Raw genomic sequence first — 24,265 nt, 5'->3', positions numbered from 1 at the left:
ACTGGATAATTAGGTGAAAAGGGTTTTGAGAATGAGTCATTAACAATAAATTGGTCGGTGTTTTACTGGTAGTTAACACTGAGGCATATCTCTATACTACTACTTAACTTCCAGATCCTGGCAAAGAACCCTATTTTCTGCTAAGACCTCCCTGCCTTTTAATTTTTTTATACATTCAAAATATATACAAACACTGGGACTTCCTGCTATGGTGTAGGTGGGTTAAGAATCCAAATACAGTGGCTAGGGTCACTGCAGAAGCATGAGTTCAAGCCCCAGCCTGGCAGAGTGGGTCAAAGGATCTGGCATTGCCACAGCTGTAGCATAGGTCCCAACTGCAGCTCAGGTTCAATCCCTGGCCTGGGAACTCCCATAAGCTGTGAGTGTGATCATAAAAATACACATACACACACACAAAGGACAAGGAAAAGCATTTTTTTTTTTTTTTTTTTTTTAGGGCCACACTTATGGAAGTTCTCAGGCTAGCAGGCTAGGTGTAGAATCAGAGCTGCAGCTGCTGGCCTATAGCACAGCAACACCATATCCAAGCTTCATCTGCAACCTACACCGCAGTTCACAGCAATGCCAGATCCTTAACCCACTGAGTGAGCCCAGGGATCAAACCCGAGTCTTCATGGATACTAGTAGGATTCATTACTGCTGAGATGAAACGGGAACTCCGGGGAAATCTTTTAAGTATGCATAATCTTATAATGTAGATTGTTAACAAATCCAGAGAATGGTGAAAGGAGATATTTGACTTCTTCTTGCCATAAATTCAGGATTTAGGATTTTGACTCAATATTAAAAGCTAAAATACACTATAAACATCGGGATATAGAGAATGTGTGGTATTTCCCTCAATTTGGACATTTTGTGAAGTGATACATGCATGCACCTAATGCAAACAATGCTCACAACTCTTCTACCAAAAAAATCAACCTCAAGCTCTTTCAACCAGCTCTTACCATTTTACCAATTTCTCTCATCAATGAGTCAATAAATCTTCAACATGTGTTCATTAAAAGAAAAAAAAAAAAATTCGAGTTCCCATTGTGGCTCAGTGGGTTAAGAACCCAACTAGCATCCACGAGGATGCAGGTTTGATTCCTGGCCTTGCTCAGTGGGTTAAGGATCTGGCATTGCCGTGGCTATAGCCAGCAGCTGAGGCTCCAATTTGACCCCTAGCCAGGGAACCTCCATGTGCTTCAGATGCAGCCACCTGACCCCCCGCCTCCAAATCAACTTCAAAGCCACACAAGAAAATCAGTCTCATTCCTTTACAATCAGAATGACCCCATGTTTCATTGGATTTGGTCCTGAATGACTCTGGGTTGTTTCAAAACCTGAAAAACATCTTCACAAAAGTAAGGGTTCTGATCAAAAAGGATATTTAAAAGAAGAGGCCACTAGTTCTGAAGGTCATTCCAAAGCAGAAGTCTGAATCATTCTGTACACTCTTGGAAAAAGTGTCTACATAACATTTTTTCAGATGCCTAAGTTCCATCACTTTAAAAAAAAAAAAATCAAAGTGCTTCATAGTCAGCCAGTAATCTTCAAAGGCAACAGGGCAGATGTCACAGCTCAGCCTGCTATCCAGTTGAGTAGTGGGGCATTCTTCCCATTTCTCTCCTCTAGAGGACCTTGTGGCAGTAAAGCTTCAAAAAGTCACTGACAAGATTTAGAGCAATGTGCGGTTGGTTGTTCTCGTGGCTGAAGCTTGAGCAGTTTTCGAGCTGGTGAAGAATCTAACTGCTGTGTGCTTCTCTTCCCTGCAGAGAAAAGGAGCCAAAAATAAATTTCAATGGAATTCAAATAACTATTCAAAACTTACTGTAGGGACACTGCCAGACACTGAAGGGTACTCCAATGACAAATTAGGGAGCATCTGTCCTCAAGGTGATGGGAGGCTGATAGGAAAGCCAGCTGCAACTATCCATCGCACTACAATCCAATGAATAATGACATGAAGGTAGGTATAGCAAATAACCCAGGACTAGAAGAGGTCAGGAAAAGTGATGGTGAAATAACATGTCATTTAGTGGATTCTTGAAGAATGAAAAGGAAAAAAAGGCAATGGTTATTTAAGTCCAAGACTTGCCCAAACAAAACAGTCTGTGGGGGTTTAATTCTCAGTCTACTATGCTTCTGTGGAATCTACAAATTTACCAACAACTTTGAGTACCCACAACATAATAATTATTGTGTGTGGGGGGAATCACCTGACATAGGCCTTACCCTCTGAGAGCATATGTTTTGAAGGGCGGTGTGTATCTGAAGAGCTACTGGATACAGAACAGTGCAAGCTCTGGTCCCCTTAAGATAGGCTTACCGAGCTGTACTGACACCTTCTGGAGGCACTGGGTACTCTCGTCCATAAAGGCGTGTAGCTGCTTCACAGATCCTTGTAGTTCGTCCATCTGAAGACAAAAAACAGCTGTGAACTGTTAAGGGTCCATGGCCTCTTTGAAGTTCCTCAAACACGCCAGGTGAGCTTCTTGCTCAGGAGATTTGCTTTTGCTGTTCTTTCAACCTGGAATGCTCATGCCAGCCATTCTGTCTGCCCCTCCACACCCATTCTTCTTCACAGTGCTCCATGCCCCCCAAGGCTGACCTGCAGGACCACATGCCCTCTGGCTTTTGGGTGGGACTGGCCAAAAAGGAGTCAAGAGGGGAGTTCCCGTCGTGGTGCATTGGTTAACGAATCTGACTAGGAACCATAAGGTTGTGGGTTCCGTCCCTGGCCTTGCTCAGCGGGTTAAGGATCCCGAGGTGCCGTGAGCTGTGGTGTAGCTTGCAGGTGCGACTCGAATCCTGCGTTGCTGTGGCTCTGGCGTAGGCCAGTGGCTACAGCTCCAATTAGACCCCTGGCCTGGGAACTTCCGTATGCCTCGGAGTGGCCCTAAAAAGGGCAAAAAGACCTAAAAAAAAAAGGGGGGGGGGGAGTCAAGAGGGAGGGAGCTGAAGGAGGTCAGGGGATTTTTACCCAGGCCTGCTCCCAGAAGGGTCAGGGAGTTAGCTGTGTCTCAACTGAAGGTCATGACTCTCCGCCAGGGGCCACAGTAACTATTGCTCCCTCTAGGTCTAGGGGTAGTAAGTAATAGCTCAGCTGTCTCGAAGCCCTGGATCACTTTACTCCACTTTTGGTTTCCTGATACCAGCTTTTTTTTTTTTTTTTTGGCCTCCCCACAGCACACTGAGTTCCTGGGGTAAGAATCAGATCCAAGCCATGACACATGCTGCAGCTGTGACAACACTGCATTTTTTTTTTTTTTTTGTCTTTTTACACTCACACCTGTGGCATATGGAAGTTCCCAGGCTAGGGGTTGAATTGGAGCTGCAGCTGCTGGCCTATACCACACCCACACCAGATCCGAGCAGCATCTGCGACCCACACTACAGCTCATGGCAACACCAGATCCCACTGATCAAAGCCAGGGACTGAATCAGCATACTCATGAATACTAGTTGGATTCATTACTGCTGAGCCACCACAGGAACTCCACAAATGCCATTATTTCACTTCTTTTTATGGCGGAGTAATATTCCATTGTATATATGTACATCTTTACATACTCCTCTGTCGATAGACATTTAGGTTGCTTCCAGGTCTTGGCTATTGTATGCGGTGCTGTGATGAACACTGGGGTACATGTATCTTCTGGAGTCATGGTTTTCTCTGGATAGATGCCCAGGAGTGGGATTGTTGGATCAAAGAGTAATTCCATTTTTAGTTTTTTAAGGAACCTCCATACTGTTTGCACCAAACTACATTCCCACCATCAGTGTGATAGGGTTCCCTTTTTTCTACCCCCCTCCAGTATTTATTGTTTGTAGACTTTTTGATGCTGGCCTTTCTTGCTGGTTTAAGGTAGTACCTCATAGTAGTTCTGATATACATTTCTCTAATAATTAGGGATGTTGGGCATCTTTTTATGTGTTTTTTGGCCATCTGTATGTCCTCTTGGGGAATTATCCATTTATATCTTCTGCCTATTTTTTGATGGGGTTTTTTTTTGGTTTTGAGCTGCAGGAGGTGTTTATATATTTTGGAGATTAATCCCTTGACAGTTGCTTCATCTGCAAATATTTTCTCCCATTCTGTGAGTTGTCTTTTTATTTATTTATTTATCTTTGGTCTTTTTTAGGGCCGCATCTGCAGCATATGGAGGTTCCCAGGCTAGGGGTCTAGTCGGAGCCCCAGCTACCAACCTACACCACAGCTCATGGCAACGCCAGCTCCTCAATCCACTGAGCGAGGCCAGGGATCGAACCTGCAACCTGATGGTTCCTAGTCGGATTCGTTTCCGCTGTGCCACGACAGGAACTCCCAGGTTGTCTTTTTATTTTGTTTAGAGTTTCCTTTGTTGTGCAAAAACTTTTAAGTTTAATTAGGTCCCATTTGTGTATTTTTGGTTTTAGTCATTACTCTAGGAGGTAGATCTGAGGAGATACTGCTGTGGTTTATGTTAGTGTTCAGCCTATGTTTTCCTCTAAGAGTTTTATAGTGTCTGGTCTTATATTTAGGTCTTTAATTTTGAGTCTATTTTTGTGTATGGTGTTATGGCGTGTTCTACTTTCATTCTTTTACATGTAGCTGTCCAGTTTTCCCAGCACTACTTATTGAAAGGACTGTCTTTTCTCCATTGTGTATTCTCGCCTCCTTTGTCACAGATTAGTTGATCATAGGTGTGTGGGTTTAATTCTGGGCTTTCTATCCTGTTCCACTGATCTCTCTTTCTGTTTTTGTGCCAGTACCATACTGTTTTGATGACTGCGCTTTGTAGTAGAGTCTGAAGTCAGGAAGCCTGATTCCTCCACCTCCATTTTTAATTCTCAGGATGGCTTTGTCTATTCACTAGTCAGGTTCCTAACGTGCAGAGCCACAACGGGAACCCCACAGCAACAGTGGATCTTTTAACCAACTGTGCTGGCCAGGGATCGAATCTGTGACCTGGCACTGCAGAGACACCACTGATCCTACTGAGCCACAGCAGGAACTTCCCCACACCTTTATACTTAGCACTACTGTATAAACAGTCTCTTCATATTACCCTATATCAAACGCCATCTGGTTCCTGTTAATGTCTGGGTTGATACAATACTACTCTCCAAAATGTCCTCATTTCTTTCAGGTCTCTGTTAAAGTGGCATCTTTTTTTTTTTTTTTGTATTTTTAGGGCTACGCTTGTGGCATGTGGAAGTCTTATAGGGGCTATAGCTGCCAGCCTACACCACAGCCACAGCAATGTCAGATCCGAGCCGCGTCTGCGACCTACATAAAGTGGCATCTTAGTGGGGCTTCCAGCAACCCTTCTACACAGCAACCTGCTGCCCTCCCTATACATTCTCTCCTTCCACTAATTTATTAGCTCATCCCATGTATTTATTTATTTACTGTCTCTTCATGTTTCCCCTAAGGTAGAGCTGCATATACTTACATCATCTTTTTTTTTTTGGCCTCAGTGTGCAACAGCCTGATGCAGGATCTTGGTTCCCAGACGAGGCACTGAACCTGGGCTACAGCAGAGCTGAGTCCTAACCATTAACACCAGGGAGCTCCCTACTCACATCATCTTATTACACATATTCTTCAGGTCTTTCCATGGATGAGAAAGTAGCAAAGCCAGAGATCTCAGGAGTTCCCTTGTGGCTCAGTGGGTTAAGGATCTGGTGTGATCGCTGCAGTGGCTCAGACTGCTGCTGTGGTGCAGGTTCGATCCCTGGCCTAGTAACTTCCCTATGTGGCAAGCACAGCCCCCCAAAAAAAAACCGCCAAAACACGAAACGCACAAAGCTGAATAACTCAACCACAGAAACATGACCCAACTCACCACCAACTCCATACAATCAAAGACCTTGTTCTGGTTCTGCAATATTTTCTGGTAGTCAGGCTTTGTATTAAGGACTTCACTCTGGGACGACCCAAGATATGTTGTAGGTTCTACTTCAACTTCAGTATTTTTGGTCTTGGTTTCAGTTGATCCTCTAAAAACAGAAAAAGAGTTTTAAAGTAATTTCATAATCATTTTCTGGGGAAAACAATAAAGACTACCTAGGAAAAAACCTCCTAGAAGACTTTATCAACCGGACTCTATACTCTTCCACCCCATTAGAAGTATAGGCTCTCTTACTAATGAGAAATTATGAAATAATTATCTAGTATAAATGTTTTTATACCACTGGACTCCAGGAAATGTTAGAAGCTTCCTGTTAGTTGACTTCACCTAACAGTAAGGTCCATTTATGAAAAAGGACTGCACTTGGGGTAGAGCCAACGCTTGCTATCCTTAAGTCATTGCCTATGATCCTTTTCCAAAAAGATTCTGGCCCACTTCAATTATCTAAAATAACTGGGAGTTCCTGTGGTGGTGCAGGGGAAGCGAATCCGACTAGGAACCATGAGGTTGCGGGTTGGATCCCTGGCCTTGCTCAGTGGGTTAAGGATCCAGTGTTGCTGTGGCTGTGGTGTAGGCCAGCAACTACAGCTCTGATTGGACCCCTAGCCTGGGAACCTCCATATGCTGCAGGTGCAGCCCTAAAACGGTCAAAAAGGCAAAAAAAAAAATAAATAAAAATAATAATTAAAAAAAAAAAAAAAAAGGGAGTTCCCGTCGTGGCGAAGTGGTTAACGAATCCAACCAGGAACCATGAGGTTGCGGGTTCGGTCCCTGCCCTTGCTCAGTGGGTTGACGATCCAGCGTTGCCGTGAGCTGTGCTGTAGGTTACAGACGCGACTCGGATCCTGCGTTGCTGTGGCTCTGTCGTAGGCTGGCGGCCACAGCTCCGATTAGACCCCTAGCCTGGGAACCTCCATATGCCGCAGGAGCGGCCCAAGAAATAGCAAAAAAGACAAAAAAAAAATAATAATAAATAAAATAAAATAAAATAACTGAATATATGGAGTTCCCGTCATGGCATAGCAGAAATGAATCCAACTAGGAACCACGACATTGCAGGTTTGATCCCTGGCCTTGCTCAGTAGGTTAAGGATCCAGCATTGCTGTGAGCTGTGGTGTATGTTGCAGATGTGGCTTGGATCATGTTGCTGTGGCTGTGGGGTAGGCTGGCAGCTGTAGCTCCAATTAGACCCCTAGTGTGGGAACCTCCACATGCTGTGGGTATGGCCCTAAAAAAAAATAAAAGCAAAAAATAAAATAACTGAATATAATGGAGAGTTCATGAAAATTGACAACAATTCTCTAATAACAACTATGACAATTTATTGAGTACTTACTGTGTGCCACAGGTTGCTAAGCACTTTCCATTTAATGCCATGGAATACTAATAATAAACCAAGGAGGTAGGTGCTAATATTATCCCCATTTTCTTTCTTTTTTTTTTTTGTCTTTTTAGGGCCACACCCACGGCATATGGAGGTTCCCAGGCTAGGGGTCTAATTGGAGCTGTAGCTGCCAGCCTACACCAGAGCCACAGCTAACACCATATCCAAGCTGCATCTGTAACCTACACCACAGCTCATGGCAGCTCCAGATCCTTAACCCACTGAGCAAGGCCAGGGATTGAAACCGCAACCTCATGGTTCCTAGTCGGATTTGTTTCCACTGGCCCACGATGGGAACTCCTATCCCCATTTTCAAATGAAGAACTTCAGATTAAGTGCTTGCCCAAGGTCACAGAACTAAGCAGTAATTAGGATTTGAATAGAGACATCTGCCTCCAGAAGCAATCCTCTCCATCTATTAAACTATGTGCCATCAGGGAGTTCCCATTTTGGCTCATTGGGTCATAAACCCAAGTAGCATCCATGAGGATGCAGGTTTGATCCCTGGCCTCACTCAGTGGGTTAAGGATCTGACGTTCCCATGAGCTGTGGTATAGGTCACAGACTCGCTTTGGATCCTGCGTTGCTGTGGTCAGCAGCTACAGCTTTGATTTGGCCTGGGAACTTCCATATGCAGCAGGTGCGCCCCTAAAAAAGCAAAAAAAAAAAAAAAAAGCTATGCCCCATTAAAAACTGCCATTTTAAACATCATCTATCTTCATAAGCACATTTAAAGGACGAAGAAAGCAACTAACAACCATTAATGCTTGGACTGGGGAAGTTTCTCAAACTGTATTCCTCAAAGCACCTCTCTACTAAGAGGCCATTCTTGCAATTATGACTTTGGCTAATGTTTATATGTAGTTATGTCTCTAGGTAAGATTCTTTTTGGGAAAAAAGCTTAAAATCACTGGTTTGGACAATAAAACTGAATCAAAATCTACCACTTTCCCACTTTCTTATGTCTTCAAGACCCAGACAAGCATTCCCCTCTCTCCCATACAACCTCTTCCACCACCACTTTCGGGCCCGTATCTCCCTGAAGGCCTGGCCAGGGTTCCCTCCTACACCGGCAGCTCAAAGGCCATGTGCTCACTCAAGTCTGTTGATACAATTCTTGGCCCAGCCCCAGGTTGCCAGGTACAGGGCAGAGATGTGCCTGTCTCCCCCAGGATGTGGAACAGCAGCCAAGAGCAGACAGAGGCAATTCTGTTCTTTGACCAAAAATAGTGACAACTCTCCTTCCCTTACCCCTCACTCTCCATTTATAGTCAGAGCACTAATAGCTTTACAGAGATTTAATGAGTTGTTTGACCCATAAGAATGGACTCATCATTCAACTTGTGCTAAGAGAACTGAAACCAAATCAAACTTCACAAGGTAAAAGCTTCCTGGAGTTTCCTTGGTTTAGGATCTGGTGTTGTCACTGAAGTAGCTTGAGTCACTGCTGTGTGCTGGTTCAGTTTCTGGCCATAGAACTTCCGAATGCCATTGGATGGGGCTGGGAAAAAAAAGCAACCTATTTCCAGTCATAGAGCTAACCTGGATGTGATCTCCTTAGCCTCCTCCTGGTAGTGCAGCAAGAGCTGATCCCAACTCTGACGTTCTAAGGAAAATCTATAGAATCAGAAAAAAAAAATTCACTTAAGTTTTTATCATCTCATTCTGAATCACTCAGGGCAACAACAGTAAGTACATTAGGTGTCTACTATGTTTCTAAGCTGTGAATAAAAAGGTTATAAAAGGATTAGGAAGCATGTTCAATTCAGGGGATATTAATCTAATCAAACATGAGTTCTTAAAATCAAATTAATATCCTCTGGAGTTCCCGTGGTGATGCAGTGGTTAACGAATCCGACTAGGAACCATGAGGTTGCGGGTTCGGTCCCTGCCCTTGCTCAGCAGGTTAACGATCCGGCGTTGCCATGAGCTGTGGTGTAGGTTGCAGACGCAGCTCAGATCCCACTTTGCTGTGGCTCTGCCGTAGGCCGGTGGCTACACTTCCGATTAGACCCCTAGCCTGGGAATCTCCATATGCCACGGGAGCGGCCCAAGAAATAGCAAAAAGACAAACAAACACACACCTCAAATTAATATCCTCAGTCTCTAGACTCCATTCTATGAAACTGGCTATCAGTACAGCCCCCAAAATCCCGATATTCAGCGTTCTAACTTCCAGTGTTGATACACAAATAATGACACACAACAGGATGTTTACTATTCATTTCTCCTAGGTTTAGTTACTTTACCCGGATGGACTGACTTTCCAACAAAGGTTTGCTCATTTTTACTTACTTGGTTATGTATTCCTTCATCTCAGCCACTGATGCTTCAAGAGACAAATCTGATGCTCTGCTGGAATACAGATAGGATTAAGAGATTAACACAAACCTTCTAGAGCACTCCATTTATTTATTCACTCATTAATTTATTGCCATGCCACAGTAGGCATGTTCCTGGGGTATGGATCAAACATGTGCCATAGCAGTGACAACACTGGAACCTTCAATGCTAGGCCACCAGGGATGCAATCCAAGATGGAGCTACAACCTACCCCAAGGCTACGGCAATGCTGGATCCTTAACCCACTGTCCCAGGCTGCAGATGAAACCTGTGCCACTGCCACAGCAGGAACTCCTCAGGGGTCTCCTTATTGTCTATTTCTCTCATCAATTCCAATTCACACATGGCCAGATTAACCTCTAAAAATAGTCTTGTTTTTCCTTGCTTAAAAATTCTGTGACTTTCCGGAGTTCCCATCGTGGCGCAGTGGTTAACGAATCCAACTAGAAACCATGAGGCTGCGGGTTCGATCCCTGGCCTTGCTCAGTGGGTTAAGGATCTGGCATAGCCGTGAGCTGTACTGTAGGTTGCAGACGCGGCTCGGATCCTGCATTGCTGTGGCTCTGGTGTAGGCCGGTGGCTACAGCTCCAATTAGACCCCTAGCCTGGGAACCTCCATATGCCACGGGTGCCACCCTAGAAAAGGCAAAAAGACAAAAAGAAAAAAAAAATTCTGTGACTCTCAACTACATGCAGAAGAAAAGCCAAAACTCCACCTGGAACTTAAGGCTCTCTGTGTTCTGGCTCCAGCTAGGTCATTAACTTTGAGTCCGACAGTAATCCTTCATCTATTCTGTCCCAATAATGCCACCCAGCCTCAAATATCTAGGGATGTCAATCTCCAAATTTTTGTTTACACAATTTCTTAGCCTCTCCCCCTCCCACTGATCAAAACCTTAATATCTTTCAAGGCCTGACAATAACTTTTTCATACAACCATTTGTCTTGCCACTTAAACTGAAACTATCAGTTAAAACTATGTTTTACTTATACCAATGGCTCAGCTCAGGAGGGTGATTAATTCTAACAGAAAAGCAAGAAGCAAGGAAAATGCCAAAATTTTCAGAGGTACTTGGTACTCTGGAAAAGGCAAATCAGATGTGCCCCCTTTCATGTTTTTCTACCAAGGCCTGTGACAAAACAGCCTCTAGCACCTCTGGCTGAGATGTAGCAGCCTGTGGCTTAAATATACTGCATTAAAAGGTAAGTTATGACGAGCTAAAATATTCTTCATTTCCTGAAGAGCAGTGTTAATTCTAAGGATCCATGGAAAGGTAGACTTTTGTGAAGACAAATGTGTGTGCCCAAGTGACCTGATTTGTTGCAGGCTGGGGGTAGAGGGTTGGGTGCCACCCCTGCAGAGGAACTACTAGTTTGGGGGTCGGGTTGTAAAATTTCTCCTAATACTCTTGCTTCCCAACAGTTAAAGAACAGAAGTTTATCTCTAACTTGCATGGACAGCAAAGATCTGAAGAATGCTTTTCCTTTCATCTTTCCATGGCTGGTTCCTTCTCACTATCCAGGTCTTACAGGTCTCAGTGCAAAGAGAACTTTTAAAGAACTTCTCTGAAACCCAAGCTAATGTTGTCCAGGTTCTCAAATCACTACTGTAGTTACTGACTTCTTAGATTATCACTATACTTCCAGCTTCAAGAAGAGCCTCGTACAGAGAAGATGCTGGATAAATGTTCACTGAATGGATGAACAACTGTCTAATTCAAATAAAAAGACTTACTTCTCCAAAGAAGACACAGAGATGGCCAAAAGGCACATGACACAATGTTAACTACAATGAGGTGCCACCTCACACTGGTCAGAATAGCCATCATTAAAAAGTCTACAAATGGGAATTCCCTGGTGGCGCAGCAGGTTAAGGATCCAGTGTTGTCACTACTGTGTCTTGGGTTGCTGCTGTGGCACAGATTTGATCCCTGGCCCAGGAACTTCTGCATGTCATGGCCGTAGTCAGAAAAAAAAGTCTACAAATAATAAATGCTGGAGAGGATGTGGAGAAAAGGGAACCCTTGCTAATGTAAACTGGTGCAGTCACTATGGAAAACTGTATGGAGGTTCCTCTAAAAACTAAAAACAGAGATGCCATATGATCCAACAATCCTATTCCTGGGCATCTATCTGGAGAAAGCCTAATTCAAAAAGATACATGCATCCCCATGCTCACAGCAGAACTATTTACGATAGCTAAGACATGGAAGAAACTTAAAAAGTCCATCGACAGACAAACAGATGAATAAGATGTGATACACACATATATATGTATATATACACACATATGTGTGTGTATACACACACACACACACACACACACACAATGGAATACTACCTCAGCCATGAAAAGGAACAAGGGGTTCCCGCTGTGGCTCAGTGGGTTAAAAGCCCAACTAGTATCCATGAAGATATGGGTTTGATCCCTGACCTTGCTCAGTGGCTTAAGGATCTGGTGTTGCTGCAGGCTGCAGTGTAGGCCAGTAGCTGCATCTCCAATTTGACTCCTAGCCTGGGAACCTCCATGTGTTGGAAGTACGGCCCTAAGACGACAAAAAAAAATCTGAATGTGGTGGCTTGGGTCACTGCAAAGGCACGGATTCAATCCCCAGCCGGCACAGTGGGTTAAAGGATCCAGCATTGCCACAGCTGCGACTTGGATTCAATCCCTGGCCTAGGAACTTCCATATACCACAGGTGCTGCCATTTAAAAAAAAAAGGAATGAGTGGAGTTCCCGTCGTGGCCCAGGGGTTAACGAATCCGACTAGGAACCATGAGGCTGCAGGTTCGATCCCTGGCCTTGCTCAGTGGGTTAAGGATCCTGTGTTGCCTTGAGCTGTGGTGTAGGTCCACAGACGCAGCTCGGATCTCGAGTTGCTGTGGCTTTGGTGTAGGCTGGCGGTTACAGCTCTGATTAGACCCCCTGGCCTGGGAACCTCCACATGCCTCAGGAGCAGCCCTCGAAAAGGCAAAAAGACAAAAAAAAAAAAAAGGAATGAGTTCCCATGTGGTGCAGCGGAAACTAATCCGACCAGGAACCATGAGGTTGAGGGTTCAATCCCTGGCCTCACTCAGTGGGTTAAGGATCCGGCATTGCCATGAGCTGTGGTGTAGGTTGCAGACGAGGCTTGGATCTGGCATTTCTGTGGCTGTGGTATAGGCTGGCAGCTGTAGCTCCTATTAGACCCCTAGCCTGGGAACCTCCATATGCCGCAGGTGCGGCCCTTCAAAAAGACAAAAAAAAAAAAAAAGCAATGAGATATTGCCATTTGCAGCAACATGGATGGACCTAGGAATTATTATACTAGGTGAAATAAGTCAGACAAAGACAAATACTATATAATATCACTTATATGTGGAATCTAAAATACGATACAACTGATTTACAAAACAGAAACGGACTCACAGACATAGAAAATAAACTTATGGTTACCAAAGAGGAAAGGGGATGAGGGAGGAATAAATTAGGAGTTTGGGATTAGCTGACACAAACTACTATATATAAAATAGATAAAGAAGATCCTACTGTATAGCACAGGGAGATATTTTCAGTATCTTGTAATAAACCACAATGGAAAAGAATATGAATAAGAATATATAACTGACTCATTTTGCTGTTTACCAGAAACACATTGTTTTTTTTACTTTATGATTTTAATTTTTTCCATTATAGTTGATTTACAGTGTTCTGTCAATTTCTACCATACAGCAAAGTGACCCAGGTATATATATTCTTCTCCATCATGTTCTATCACAACTGACTGAATAGTTCCCTGTGCTATACAGCAGGATCTCACTGTTTATCCACTCCAAATGCAACAGTTACAAACTAACACATTATAAATCAACTATACTCCAATTAAAAATTTTTACATAATAAAAATTATCCCATTATTAGGATATCATCCTAATTCAATTATAATTTTGGACAGACACGGACTTGCTCTTACCCTTCTGAATCTTCGAAACATTTTTGTAGAGTTCCATTACTTTCCAATCTGTCTGCAAAATGTTTCAATTCTTCAGAAATAGAAGATGCTAGGCAGAGTAGAATTATATGTTATAAAATAAAGAGAACAAACATTTTCACAGTGAGTTGCTCACAAAGATAAAACATACTGAAGGCAGTATAAGCTCCAGGGTCCCCTGTTACATTCTGGCCCTCTCACCCATTCAAAAAAGTGGTATAAATATGAAAAAAGATTTTATCTTTTTTCTTTTGTTAGGTGGAGATAAAATGGAAGAAAACTCCTTTTTATGACATTTGTAATAGTGTTTTTTTATATTCGACTGGTGGAAAAACAGTTAAAAAGATCTATCTGCACTGACATTTCATTCTTATTTATTTTTTTGTCTTTTCTAGGGCTGCACCCGTGGCACATGGAGGTTCCCAGGCTAGGGGTCTAATTGGAGCTGTAGCAGCCAGCCTACAGCACAGCCACAGCAACGCCAGACCTGAGCTGCATCTGTGACCTACACCACAGCTCATGGCAACGCCAGATCCTTAACCCACAGGGATCGAACCCTCAACCTCATGGTTCCTGGTCAGATTCGTTAACCACTGAGCCACAATGGGAACTCATAGACATTTCATTCTTTTCAAGGGATCTTGTCTGCTGACATGGGACAAAGAACACATGACAGAAGTCAGGCAATGGGCAAGAGTATAATGAGAAAGGCACACAAAGAATTACGGGCATAAGGTAAAAACAGGTCTCGTCTTAGACCTGGAAGAGACCACAATTACATTCAGGTGAGGAATGCAGCAGGGAAAAGATGTGTTAAACACCTATCAAGATAACCTTGGGGGAGTTCCCGTCGTCCTGGTTAACGAATCCGACTAGGAACCATGAGTGGTTAACGAATCCGACTAGGAACCATGAGGTTGAGGGTTCGGTCCCTGCCCTTGCTCAGTGGGTTAACGATCCGGCGTTGCCGTGAGCTGTGGTGTAGGTTGCAGACGCGGCTCGGATCCCGCATTGCTGTGGCTCTGGCGTAGGCTGGTGGCTGCAGCTCCGATTAGACCCCTAGCCTGGGAACCTCCATATGCCACAGGAGCGGCCCAAGAAATAGCAACAACAACAAAAAAGACAAAAAAAAAAGATAACTTTGGCCTATCTGCTCTAATTATGGTGATGGTGCAGTTCTGAAATAAACAGTTTTAACGAGCAACTAAGTCTGACTGAATGTACTTTCAAGATATTTTAAGTGGGTAACACTGAGTATTCCTGACCTGGATGTTTGTGTAATTATACCGTAAGGAGAATAGCTACTTTCTAGAAAGTTGAAAATTGATTCCTGGGAAAGAATATTTGTAACTTATGTTACAGACAAACAGCTAATTTCCTTGATATACATAGTTCCTAAAAAAAAATCAATATAAAAGAGCAAATATCCCAATTTTTTAAAATGAATACAGGATATGGACAGACAATACATAGAAAATAAAGTACTAAAGGCTCCTCTCTAAAAATATGAAAAAATTAGGGAGTTCCCATTGTGGCTCAGTAGGTTAAGAACCCGAAAAAAAAAAAAAAAAAAGAGAATCCAACAAAGTATCTGTGAGGATGTGTTTTCAATCCCTGGCCTTGCTCAGTTGATTAAGGATCCAGCATTGCTGCAAGCTGTGGAGTAGGTCCCAGATGCCACTCAGACCAGGCATTGCTGTGGCTTTGGTGGAGGCCAGCAGCTGTGGCTCTGATTTAATCCCTAACCGTGGAACTTCCATATGCCACAGGTACAGCCATAAATAAGTAAATAACTACAATTAAACTAAAAAATATATATACATATATATGAAGAAATTAGTTGACACAACATTGTTTTTTGTTTTTTCGTGTTTTTTCTTTTTTTCTTTTTAGGGCCACACCTGCAGCATATGGAAGTTCCATTAAGCGAGGGATCAAATCAGAGCTGCAGCTGCAGGCCTACACCATAGCCACAGCAACCACAGGATCTGAGCTGCATCTGTGACTTATACCACAGCTCATGGCAGTGCCAGATCCTTAACCCAATGAGTGAGGCCAGGGATCAAACTGACCCCTCGCCTGGGAAACTTCTATATGCCACAAGTGAGGCCCTGAAGAGCAAAAAAACAAAAACAAAAACCCTAAAAAAATTAGAACTCCTCATGGTAGGTTAAGGATCCCAAGTTGTCAATGCTGTGGCTCTAGTTATAGCTGTGGCACAGGTTCAATCCCTGGCCCAGGAACTTCCACATGCTGCAAGTGCAGCCAAAAACAAAACCAAAATCAACCAAAAACTTTTATCATCTAGTAAGCAGTAAAAAATCTAAGAGTTCCTGTTATGGCTCAGTAATACCAAACCTGACTAGAATACATGAAGATTCGAGTTTGATCCCTGGTCTTGCTCAGTGGGTTAAGGATCTGACATTGCTGCAAGCAGCAGTGTGGGTCATGAATGCAGCTCAGATCCCACATTGTTGTGCCTGTACTGAAGGCTGGCAGCGGCAGTTCTGATTTGACCCCTAGCCTAGGAACTTCTTTATGCTGCAGGTGCAGTCCTAAAAAAAGAAAAAAAAAGGTAAAAAACCCTAAATTTTTAGTTATAGCATAATTACAGTAGTTAATTCCAATCTAGAAATTTATGTTATTTTTACTTGAGTATGTGCCAAAAAAAAAAAAAAAAAAACTTGTATAAAAGGTATTCATTACTCCACTCATTTTAATAGCAAAAGACTGGAAACAACCCTAACAGTCCATCAGTAAAGAACTGGTTAGTGGAGTTCCTGTGGTGGCGCAGTGGTTACCGAATCCAACTAGGAACCATCAGGTTGCAGGTTCGATCCCTGGCCTTGCTCAGCGGGTTAAGGATCCAGCATTGCTGTGAGCTGTGGTGTAGGCCGGCAACCACAGCTCCAATTTGACCCCTAGCCTGGGAACCTCCATATGCCACGAGAAACGGCCCTAGAAAAGGCAAAAAGACAGGAACAAAAAAAAAAAAAAAAGAACTGGTTAGGAGTTCCCTGTGGCACAGTAGGTTAAAGATCTGGTGGCTGTCACTGCTGTGGCTTGGGTTTGATCCCTGGCCTGGGAACTTCAATATGCCCCAGGAGTGGCAAAAGGGGAAAAAAAAAAAAAAAAGAACAGTGTAGATAGAATTACTCATTTGATATTAATGTGTAAATGGTTGGAAATGCAATAAATAAATCTCTCTACAAGGATACACAAGAAGCTGTTGGCTGTGGTTGCCTGAGGGTCAGGGTGGACTTCCTAAGCATACATTCTTATTTTTTCAATGAAATTCCCGAAAAAAGGAGGGAGGCTGGTTTTGTGAGGCAGCAGTTCCTGTAAATGGGAATCCTGAGAGTGGGGCTTCAACAGACCGTAATAGAAAGTGCAGACAAAAAGTCGAAGCTTGCTCATCTAGTCTTAGTGACTTACCTTTGGCTCTAAAGTTTTCAAGATTGAAGCCCTCAGTGCCCCTTAGGAAAGGTTCAAGTTTCTGAACAGAGAACTAAATAAAGAAAAGCATTTTCAGTACAACCACCAAGGTTTCACAGGCTAGTCCTGAGTTTATATAATTTTATGAGAAATATGAATAAAAGTGATTTTTTATACATAAGATTTTTCATGTAAACAAAACAAGAAAACAAAAGGTAAGGAAAAAAACTCTGTTGCCTAGACTATATGATTTGATTTTTGATTCAGGAAAAAGTAATCATTTAATTAGCACAAATGACTTGCTTATCCAACAGACATGACCACCAGTTAGCCGTATACTACCAACTTAGAATGCAGTCACCTCAAATGTCTGCTTGAACTTGTATCTGACCTCTACCCACTTTAAATTCCCATCATTTGCTGCCAATGAACAAAAGGTACTAACTAGACTTCAGAAATCTCTGTTAACTGTTCAGTTAGCAGCAGCAACACCAATGTGACTGGTAGAGCCTAGACCAGAGACCAATCAGCTGGTAAGATTAAATCTGGCTTTTTTTGTTTCTTGGCTGCACCTGAGGCATCTGGAAGTTCCCAGGCCAGGGGTAGAACCCACACCACAGCAGTGACAATGCCAGATCCTTAACACATTGAGCCACCAGGAAACTTTTAAATCTTTTTTTTTTTTTTTTTTCATTTTTGGTTGCCCTGCAGCATATAGAGCTCCTGGGTGCAGCCAATCCCGTTGTGCCACAATGAGAGCTCCTTAAATCTGACTTAAATTAACCCCACTAGAGGAGTTCCACTGTGGTCCACTAGAGAGAAACATCTCTTAATCTTTACCAATCACATACTGCTATCTTTGGGAGCGTCACAGTAACAGTTAAAAAAAAAAAAAAAAAGACAAAGAAAGCATTTCCCAATCCTGAGACTCTCACCTGGAAACTAGAAAGCAGGAGAGAGCCCAGCCGCTTGCTTTCAGCTACATTGACACTGATGGATCTGCAGAGCTCTAACAAAAAATATCAAAATATCACCACATTTAAGGAGCTAGATACTTCCACAGTTAGCAAAGTTTAAAAAACCTCCAAAAAACTGAAAAATTCCTTCCCCCTTGATGTAGTCCAACTTAAAGTAAGAAAATCCAAGAAGTTTTCCCTAACTAGAGGGAGAATTCATATATAGTCACATCTAATTTGTTCAGGATCACCCAACAATGAAATGTAAACATCTGTGCAGCCTAACTTTAAAGTTATAACCTTCTCTGTGTTACAAGAAAATCTTGTCTTGCTTGGAGTTCCCGTCATGGCTCAGTGGTTAACGAATCCGACTAGAAACCATGAGGTTGCAGGTTCGATCCCTGGCCTTTCTCAGTGGGTTAAGGATCCGGCGTTGCCGTGAACTTTGGTGTAGGTGGCAGATGCGGCTCGGATCCCAAGTTGCTGTGGCTCTGGTGTAGGCCAGTGACTACAGCTCCAGTTGGACTCCTGGTCTGGGAACCTCCATATGCCGCAGGAACGGCCCTAGAAAAGACCAAAAAAAAAAAAAAATCTTGTCTTGCTAAACAAGGTAGGTAAAAAAATAATTTACTTTCTTTTTACATTTTATTTCACCAAAGAAAGGAGATAGCAACATTTCAATATTGTTATGACAGGCAATTCAGGGTGCTTTAAATACACTGTCTTAAGAATTTCTTATAAACTGTGAGCTCCATTTTACAGATGGGGAAACTGAAGCTCAGAGGGGAGATGACTTGTTTGAAGCCAGAGACTGACTGGTGGAATCAGAATTCAATCCCAAGTCTCTCACCAAAACTTGTGTTTTTCCCATTAATACCATGCTGCCTCTTTAGAGTGAGCTAATGATAACATTAATAGCAACTTGCTGAACACTTGCTATCTACAAGGCATTTTATATACACATCTCATTAAAACTTGAGGCAAGGATCTTATCAATTCCATTTGAGAGAGGCTAGGTAATAGGAAACTTGCCCAGAGTCACACAGTGAGTCAGCCTGAACTGAAAGGCCATTTTTCATAAATTTACATAATTGTGCCACTGAATCTTCAAATAACTAGAAGATATAGATACTGTTTTTTAATTATGCCCATTAAAAAACACCAATCATTATACAGCAAAGGAAATTTGCTTTGAGAATTATGAGAGATACATGTCTTTTTACCCTCCAGCTTCAGATAGTTGTTTTTAAAGTTCTTTTGTGTCCTCTCTTGATTACTTCTCTTTGCTTTTAGTCATGAAAAACAGGATACCTTCTGCCTAGAACCGAAGAAACTTGGCAAGTGGCCAGGAAAAACTGGCAATAACAAATCTTACTATACATAGGTGATTTTCTATCATACAGAATTTTAGGTCCACGTGCTCTGGAAACAGAGATGAAGCTAAGGGTAATCTTAGGAAATTGAGGTTTTTGGGCACGACTACAGAGTAAAGTGCATGAGCATAACTGTGGTGGCAATTTTGTGATATGCTATGTGGCTCTTTTTATCCAGATTTCCTTCTAAACATTCAAACATCTGGAAGTGAGGTGACGTCTCTAAAATAATCACAACAGCTTAACAATTGAGCTATTTGTTTACCATGTGCCAAGTACTGTGTATAATCAACTCATTTAATCCTCATGAAACCCTGTAAAATAGGTATTATCTCATCCTGTTTACTGATGAGGACCCTAAGGCAAAGAAGGTCACACAGCTAGTAAGTTCTCCCTGAAATGTGCTACTTTCCACATTAACTCTTGTACTTCAATGCTTACTGAAATGTCAATATTATAAATCCACACAAAAATCACAAATACAGCATGTCTAAAAACTAGGTTTTTACTCTAGATATTTTTGTGTTCTTCCTGCTGAGACAGTTTCAGTTTTAAAGCCTAAAATCATGTAGCAACTCATCCACCTTCTGTTCTGATATGAGGCAGAAAGCCATAGGAAGAATTATTTCCAGCAGAGGTGAATGAACAACTGGAAATCAGATTTTCTGTTCATGGTAAAGATTACAATGGGCAGCTAATAACATGATATAAAGAGTGATGATACCGAATGCTTACTAGGTGGTTGACATCAGTACTTATCCTAGAATATTCCTACAGATGAGGGAACCGCAGCTCAGAGAATGATCTGCTCAGTTATAGAGCTAGCAAGCAGCAAAGTCAAGTCTGTCTTTCTGCCATACCTCACTGCCTCTTAATCTGAGCTGGAACTCCACTGCCTTATGGACATAGCACCCCACCTGTGATGCCCTGATGAAAGGGAGGCAGTGACTTCCGACGGTTCGTTTCTTTCATACTTGCTCGCCGCCAGGATTGCCTCCTGTCTTGACGATGGGCAGACTGTTCTTGGGGGGATAAATGAAAGGGCCTGGCTTGAAGTCCTTCCTGGTAGCTGAGATCACAACTTCCCCCTCTTTTAGGGCTAGAGCCAAGGTGAATTTGTTCCTCCGAAACACCTTCGGTCATCTCCAGGGAGGCAGACGGTTTACTACAGGCTTCCGCAGTGTTAGGATCTGATTCCAGTTGATGATCATGAGTCTTAGATGTCACTGGTTCCTCTTCTAGCACTTATTATAAAAAAGCCAAAACACAGAATCAAACCCATCACAACTAGGTATCTGTGCAAAAAGTGGAAAAAGAAAACACAAGCCCCAGATCATGGAAATATTGAGGAAGCATCTCTGCAAATATGAGAACAGGTAATTTCAAATCCACCAGGAGTCAGGAAAGCAGGTAGAGCTCAGGAACCTAAACCCAAGGCAAGAAGACCAGAATTTCACCACAATACTCACCTTCTACAATCTCTGATCCAGAAGTCATCCTGGGTGAAGAACCCTGAATACGGGAAAATGAGATGATCTGTGCTCATTTCAGTTCCAGCCTTGCTAAGGCTTTTCTATCCCAAAACAGGCTTTGTGTTTTCCAGTCTCTTTGATTTCCGCCCCCCTCTGCTCCACAAAATTCTACCTGCCTGATGAGACCTAGCTCAATCCCACCTCACCCTCCTCCTCCAGAGAGTATCTGCAGGACTTATCACCTCCTGTTCTGAATTTCTACAGAATTCATCTAGAAATACTCATATCTCCCTTAACACACGCTCCATCTTATCTCCCAATTATTTTGTTTTTAACGAGGCCCTAATTCCATTAATTCAGTTGATGGCAGTAGGATCTACACAGTCATCAAAACATGAAAAAAACCACATCATCATTAATTCTCCAGATCCAAAGGCCTGTAAAATTTTTCTCCGTCACCAGTTATCAATTTTGTTCAGGTCTCATAATTTCTATCACCTCCTCCCCACAGGAGTCTAACAGCCTCTCCACTAGTTTTCATACATGCAACAGTGCTCCTCTCCAATCCATTCTTTAGACAGCAGCAGAGATTCTTCTCAACACGTTCCAGAAGCCAGTCCCAACCAACCATTCCTGTTTTTTCCTGCCGTCCCATTTCACACACCACTGTGGAATCTTTGCATTCACTGCCTGTCAAACTTACTCATCCCTCTCAATCTAGCTCAGGTGTGAACTTTCACACCACTTCTCTTTGGTACAGTCGGTTGCTCCACCCCTAGGTCTCCCTAGCACTGGCTGTACAGTCTGTTTATGTCTGTCTCCCCAGCCAGACTATTTCTAGTGCCTGTCACAGACAACTGACTCACTGGAAGAGGGCAGGGACATGACTGAGGCATCTCTGTGCATCTTCCATGCTTCCCCCTTCCCCCAGCAGAAATCTGCATGTTGGGGGTGGTGGTGGGGTGCTTAGAAAAGAGAAATGAATGTATGTGGAGACACAACACAGGACAAGGGGTGGGTCAAAGATCTAAATCACCACAATTTCGACTGTATCACTAGATGAAACCAACAACAGTGACTTGTTAAGGGCTTACTATATGCTAGGGCTTTGCCTCATTATCCCATTTAATCCTTCCCACTGCTTGCTAAGTACCATCATTAATTCCACGTTGCAGATAGAGAAACTGAGGTGCAGAGGGGCAAAAGTCTGGCTCCAAATTGTTATGCAGCCAGCCTAGAGCAGGGGCGAAATTCGAACCCTGGCCTGTGACCCACCCCTAACCCTCAACCACGGTTCTAGAGTCTAGACCGTGGGCTCTGCAAACAGGCACCGAATGAGGAGCTGCCCCCCCTCAGGCTTCATCTCGCCAGGAGATGGCAATGCTCCCTCCCGCCCCCCACAGTCCTGCTGTCGGGCGCTGGCGACTGGTGGGATCGCGTCTGGGCCGAGAGGGGTCCAACCCCTAAGAGGCTAGTGCGAGAGTGGGCCGGACCGCGTCCAGGGAGAGTTCTACTACTTCCTGACCTCAAAGCGACGCCTGTCCAGCACGGAGTCTCCGTTCTCGAAACACAAGGCCTCAGGTATCTCTCCGCGATGCCCAGTTACTCCCGGACGGCCCGCGCCAAGTACGCTACTCCTTTCCAGTCTGGGTCCGCGGCCCTAAATACCCGCCGGCGCCAACCCTGCCCCTAGTAAAACTCCCGCCGGCCAAGGACGCATGCGCCGCTGGCGGCTTCCCTGACTCGCGCACGCGCAGGCGCACAACGCTAGCTTTCCCTCAAAGTGCATGCGCAAACTGGAGTGCAAGCCTTTTACCAGCTCCGCCCCCTTTGTTGAAGTCTTTCCCCGCCCAGAATTGGCCACAGTCCCACCTTCTCAGCTCCGCCACGCCCAGGGAGTCACTAACTAGGTTACGTCACAGGGTCGGGTCCTTTGCGCAGGATGTGCCCAGAGTCTTTCTAAGAGGGGAAGACAGAGGCTCAGAGAGGTACTTACAGTGCTTTAGCGGATGGGCAATGATGAACCCATGGTACCCCTTCCCTTTATTTTCTTAACTCTAAAAAATGTGGACCATGACCCTCTCAGGGCAGACTGGGAGCACTTCTTCCAGTCCCGCTCTAGCACATTTTCTCCTTTTGCGGCCCCTTCAGTACTTGGCAAAGTTCAGGAATTCTCCTTTGCAGCCTCATTGCAGGTCACCCCCTCCCCAAACTGCTTGCCACTCTTCTCTCCACCCCTGTTGTTTTTGCTCCTTTGCTCAAGCTGTTCACCCTCTGCCTGGGAAGCCCTTCTCTGCTTGTTCCTGGCAAATTTCTCCAGTTTTAAGCCTCAGAGGAGGATTCATCTCAGAGCCTTCTTTGAGGCCCTAGGCTGAAAAGTAGATGCCCTTTCTGTGCTCCCAGGAGCCCCGTGTGGGCCTAGTCCACTATCCCTTGCTGGCTTGAGGGCTTCCAGATCTCACTATGATGCCATCAGAATGACCCCTTACATGTGCAGTCCTTTCAGACCTGAGACCTCCAAGTGTTGAATTACAAGCAGTCCACAAAATCTAAAAGAAGGGTTGGTGAGCAGCAGCTGGAATGTGACTGTGGTCATCTTTCCACAGCAGCTGTGGTCCTTGGAAAAGTTTCCTGGTGGTAGGCAGAAATTTGCCTTCCTGAAATTTCCATCCTGTGGTTCCAGTATATTGGCTCTCAACAGCCATCTGAAAGCAGAGATTTGCTCTTTGCTCTCTGAATATCTCTTTCTGGGACCCAGTTCCTTCTATGTCCACCCTACCCCTTTTAACTACTCCCTTGTCCATGTCCCAAGAACAGAACCCAGCCAGAACTGGCTGTCCTGGGACCAAGGTGAGTATCTTGCTTCATGGAATCCAGATCCAATACATTCTTTATGTACTTTGACTGCTTTCATTTCTTCTGTGGCTCTCTACTGTCCATAGGATGTGGGCATTCCTTCCCTCCTAAGGCACTGTGTGACCTGACCTAGGCTGTTTCATTACTCCCCGTGTCAGTGACTTCTTTCAGCTCTCCAGTTCTGCTCTGCTTTCACACATGCTGTTCCCTCTCCCTGGAGCATCTCCTCTCAGTCTTCTGCCTACAACACACTACTATCTCCTTCATCTGGTCAACAGCTCAAGGATAGATATCAGTTCAAATGTCCCTCTGCAGCCTTTCATGATTCCTCAGGCCCATATATTGTTATCCTCATTACCTAGGACAGGCATGGCTGTTGTTAGAATCTCAAAAAAGAGATTTGTATAATTTTCATGTGGTAACTGGCTTCCAAGATGGCCCCTAATGACCCTCACTTCCTGGTGTTTATGCCCATATATAGTTCTCTTCCACAAAGAATAGGGCTAATCTGTACAACCAACAAGATATTGCAGAAATGATAGTGTGTGATTTTCAAGACTTAGTCATAAAAGA

The 24,265-nt window shown here is 43.7% G+C and overlaps 1 protein-coding gene across 4 annotated transcripts; it reads right to left on the bottom strand.

The window, feature by feature from the left end:
• Positions 1 to 1,265: 1,265 nt before the first annotated feature.
• Positions 1,266 to 22,578, bottom strand: DSN1 (DSN1 component of MIS12 kinetochore complex). 4 transcript variants are annotated; one of them, XM_047771146.1, is made up of 11 exons: positions 22,362 to 22,578; positions 20,834 to 20,876; positions 20,282 to 20,608; positions 17,971 to 18,044; positions 17,036 to 17,108; positions 13,583 to 13,670; positions 9,581 to 9,640; positions 8,828 to 8,902; positions 5,835 to 5,988; positions 2,333 to 2,420; positions 1,266 to 1,772 (listed from the first exon to the last, which is right to left on the bottom strand). In XM_047771146.1, exons 2-11 carry the CDS (start codon positions 20,859 to 20,861, stop codon positions 1,669 to 1,671), a joined length of 1,071 nt encoding a protein of 356 aa, XP_047627102.1. In that variant the 5' UTR covers positions 20,862 to 20,876; positions 22,362 to 22,578; the 3' UTR covers positions 1,266 to 1,668. The 4 variants fall into 4 exon arrangements, with proteins under 4 accessions (XP_047627102.1, XP_047627101.1, XP_047627104.1 ...); XM_047771145.1 differs by lacking the exon at positions 22,362 to 22,578 and adding an exon at positions 21,380 to 22,353; XM_047771148.1 differs by lacking the exon at positions 20,282 to 20,608.
• Positions 22,579 to 24,265: the final 1,687 nt, after the last annotated feature.

The sequence above is a fragment of the Phacochoerus africanus genome, chromosome 3 (genome assembly GCF_016906955.1).
Source record: "Phacochoerus africanus isolate WHEZ1 chromosome 3, ROS_Pafr_v1, whole genome shotgun sequence".
In the NCBI taxonomy this organism is placed as follows: Eukaryota; Metazoa; Chordata; class Mammalia; order Artiodactyla; family Suidae; genus Phacochoerus; species Phacochoerus africanus.
Note: the sequence above shows the minus strand (reverse complement) of the source record. Positions and strands in the feature narration are given on the sequence as shown.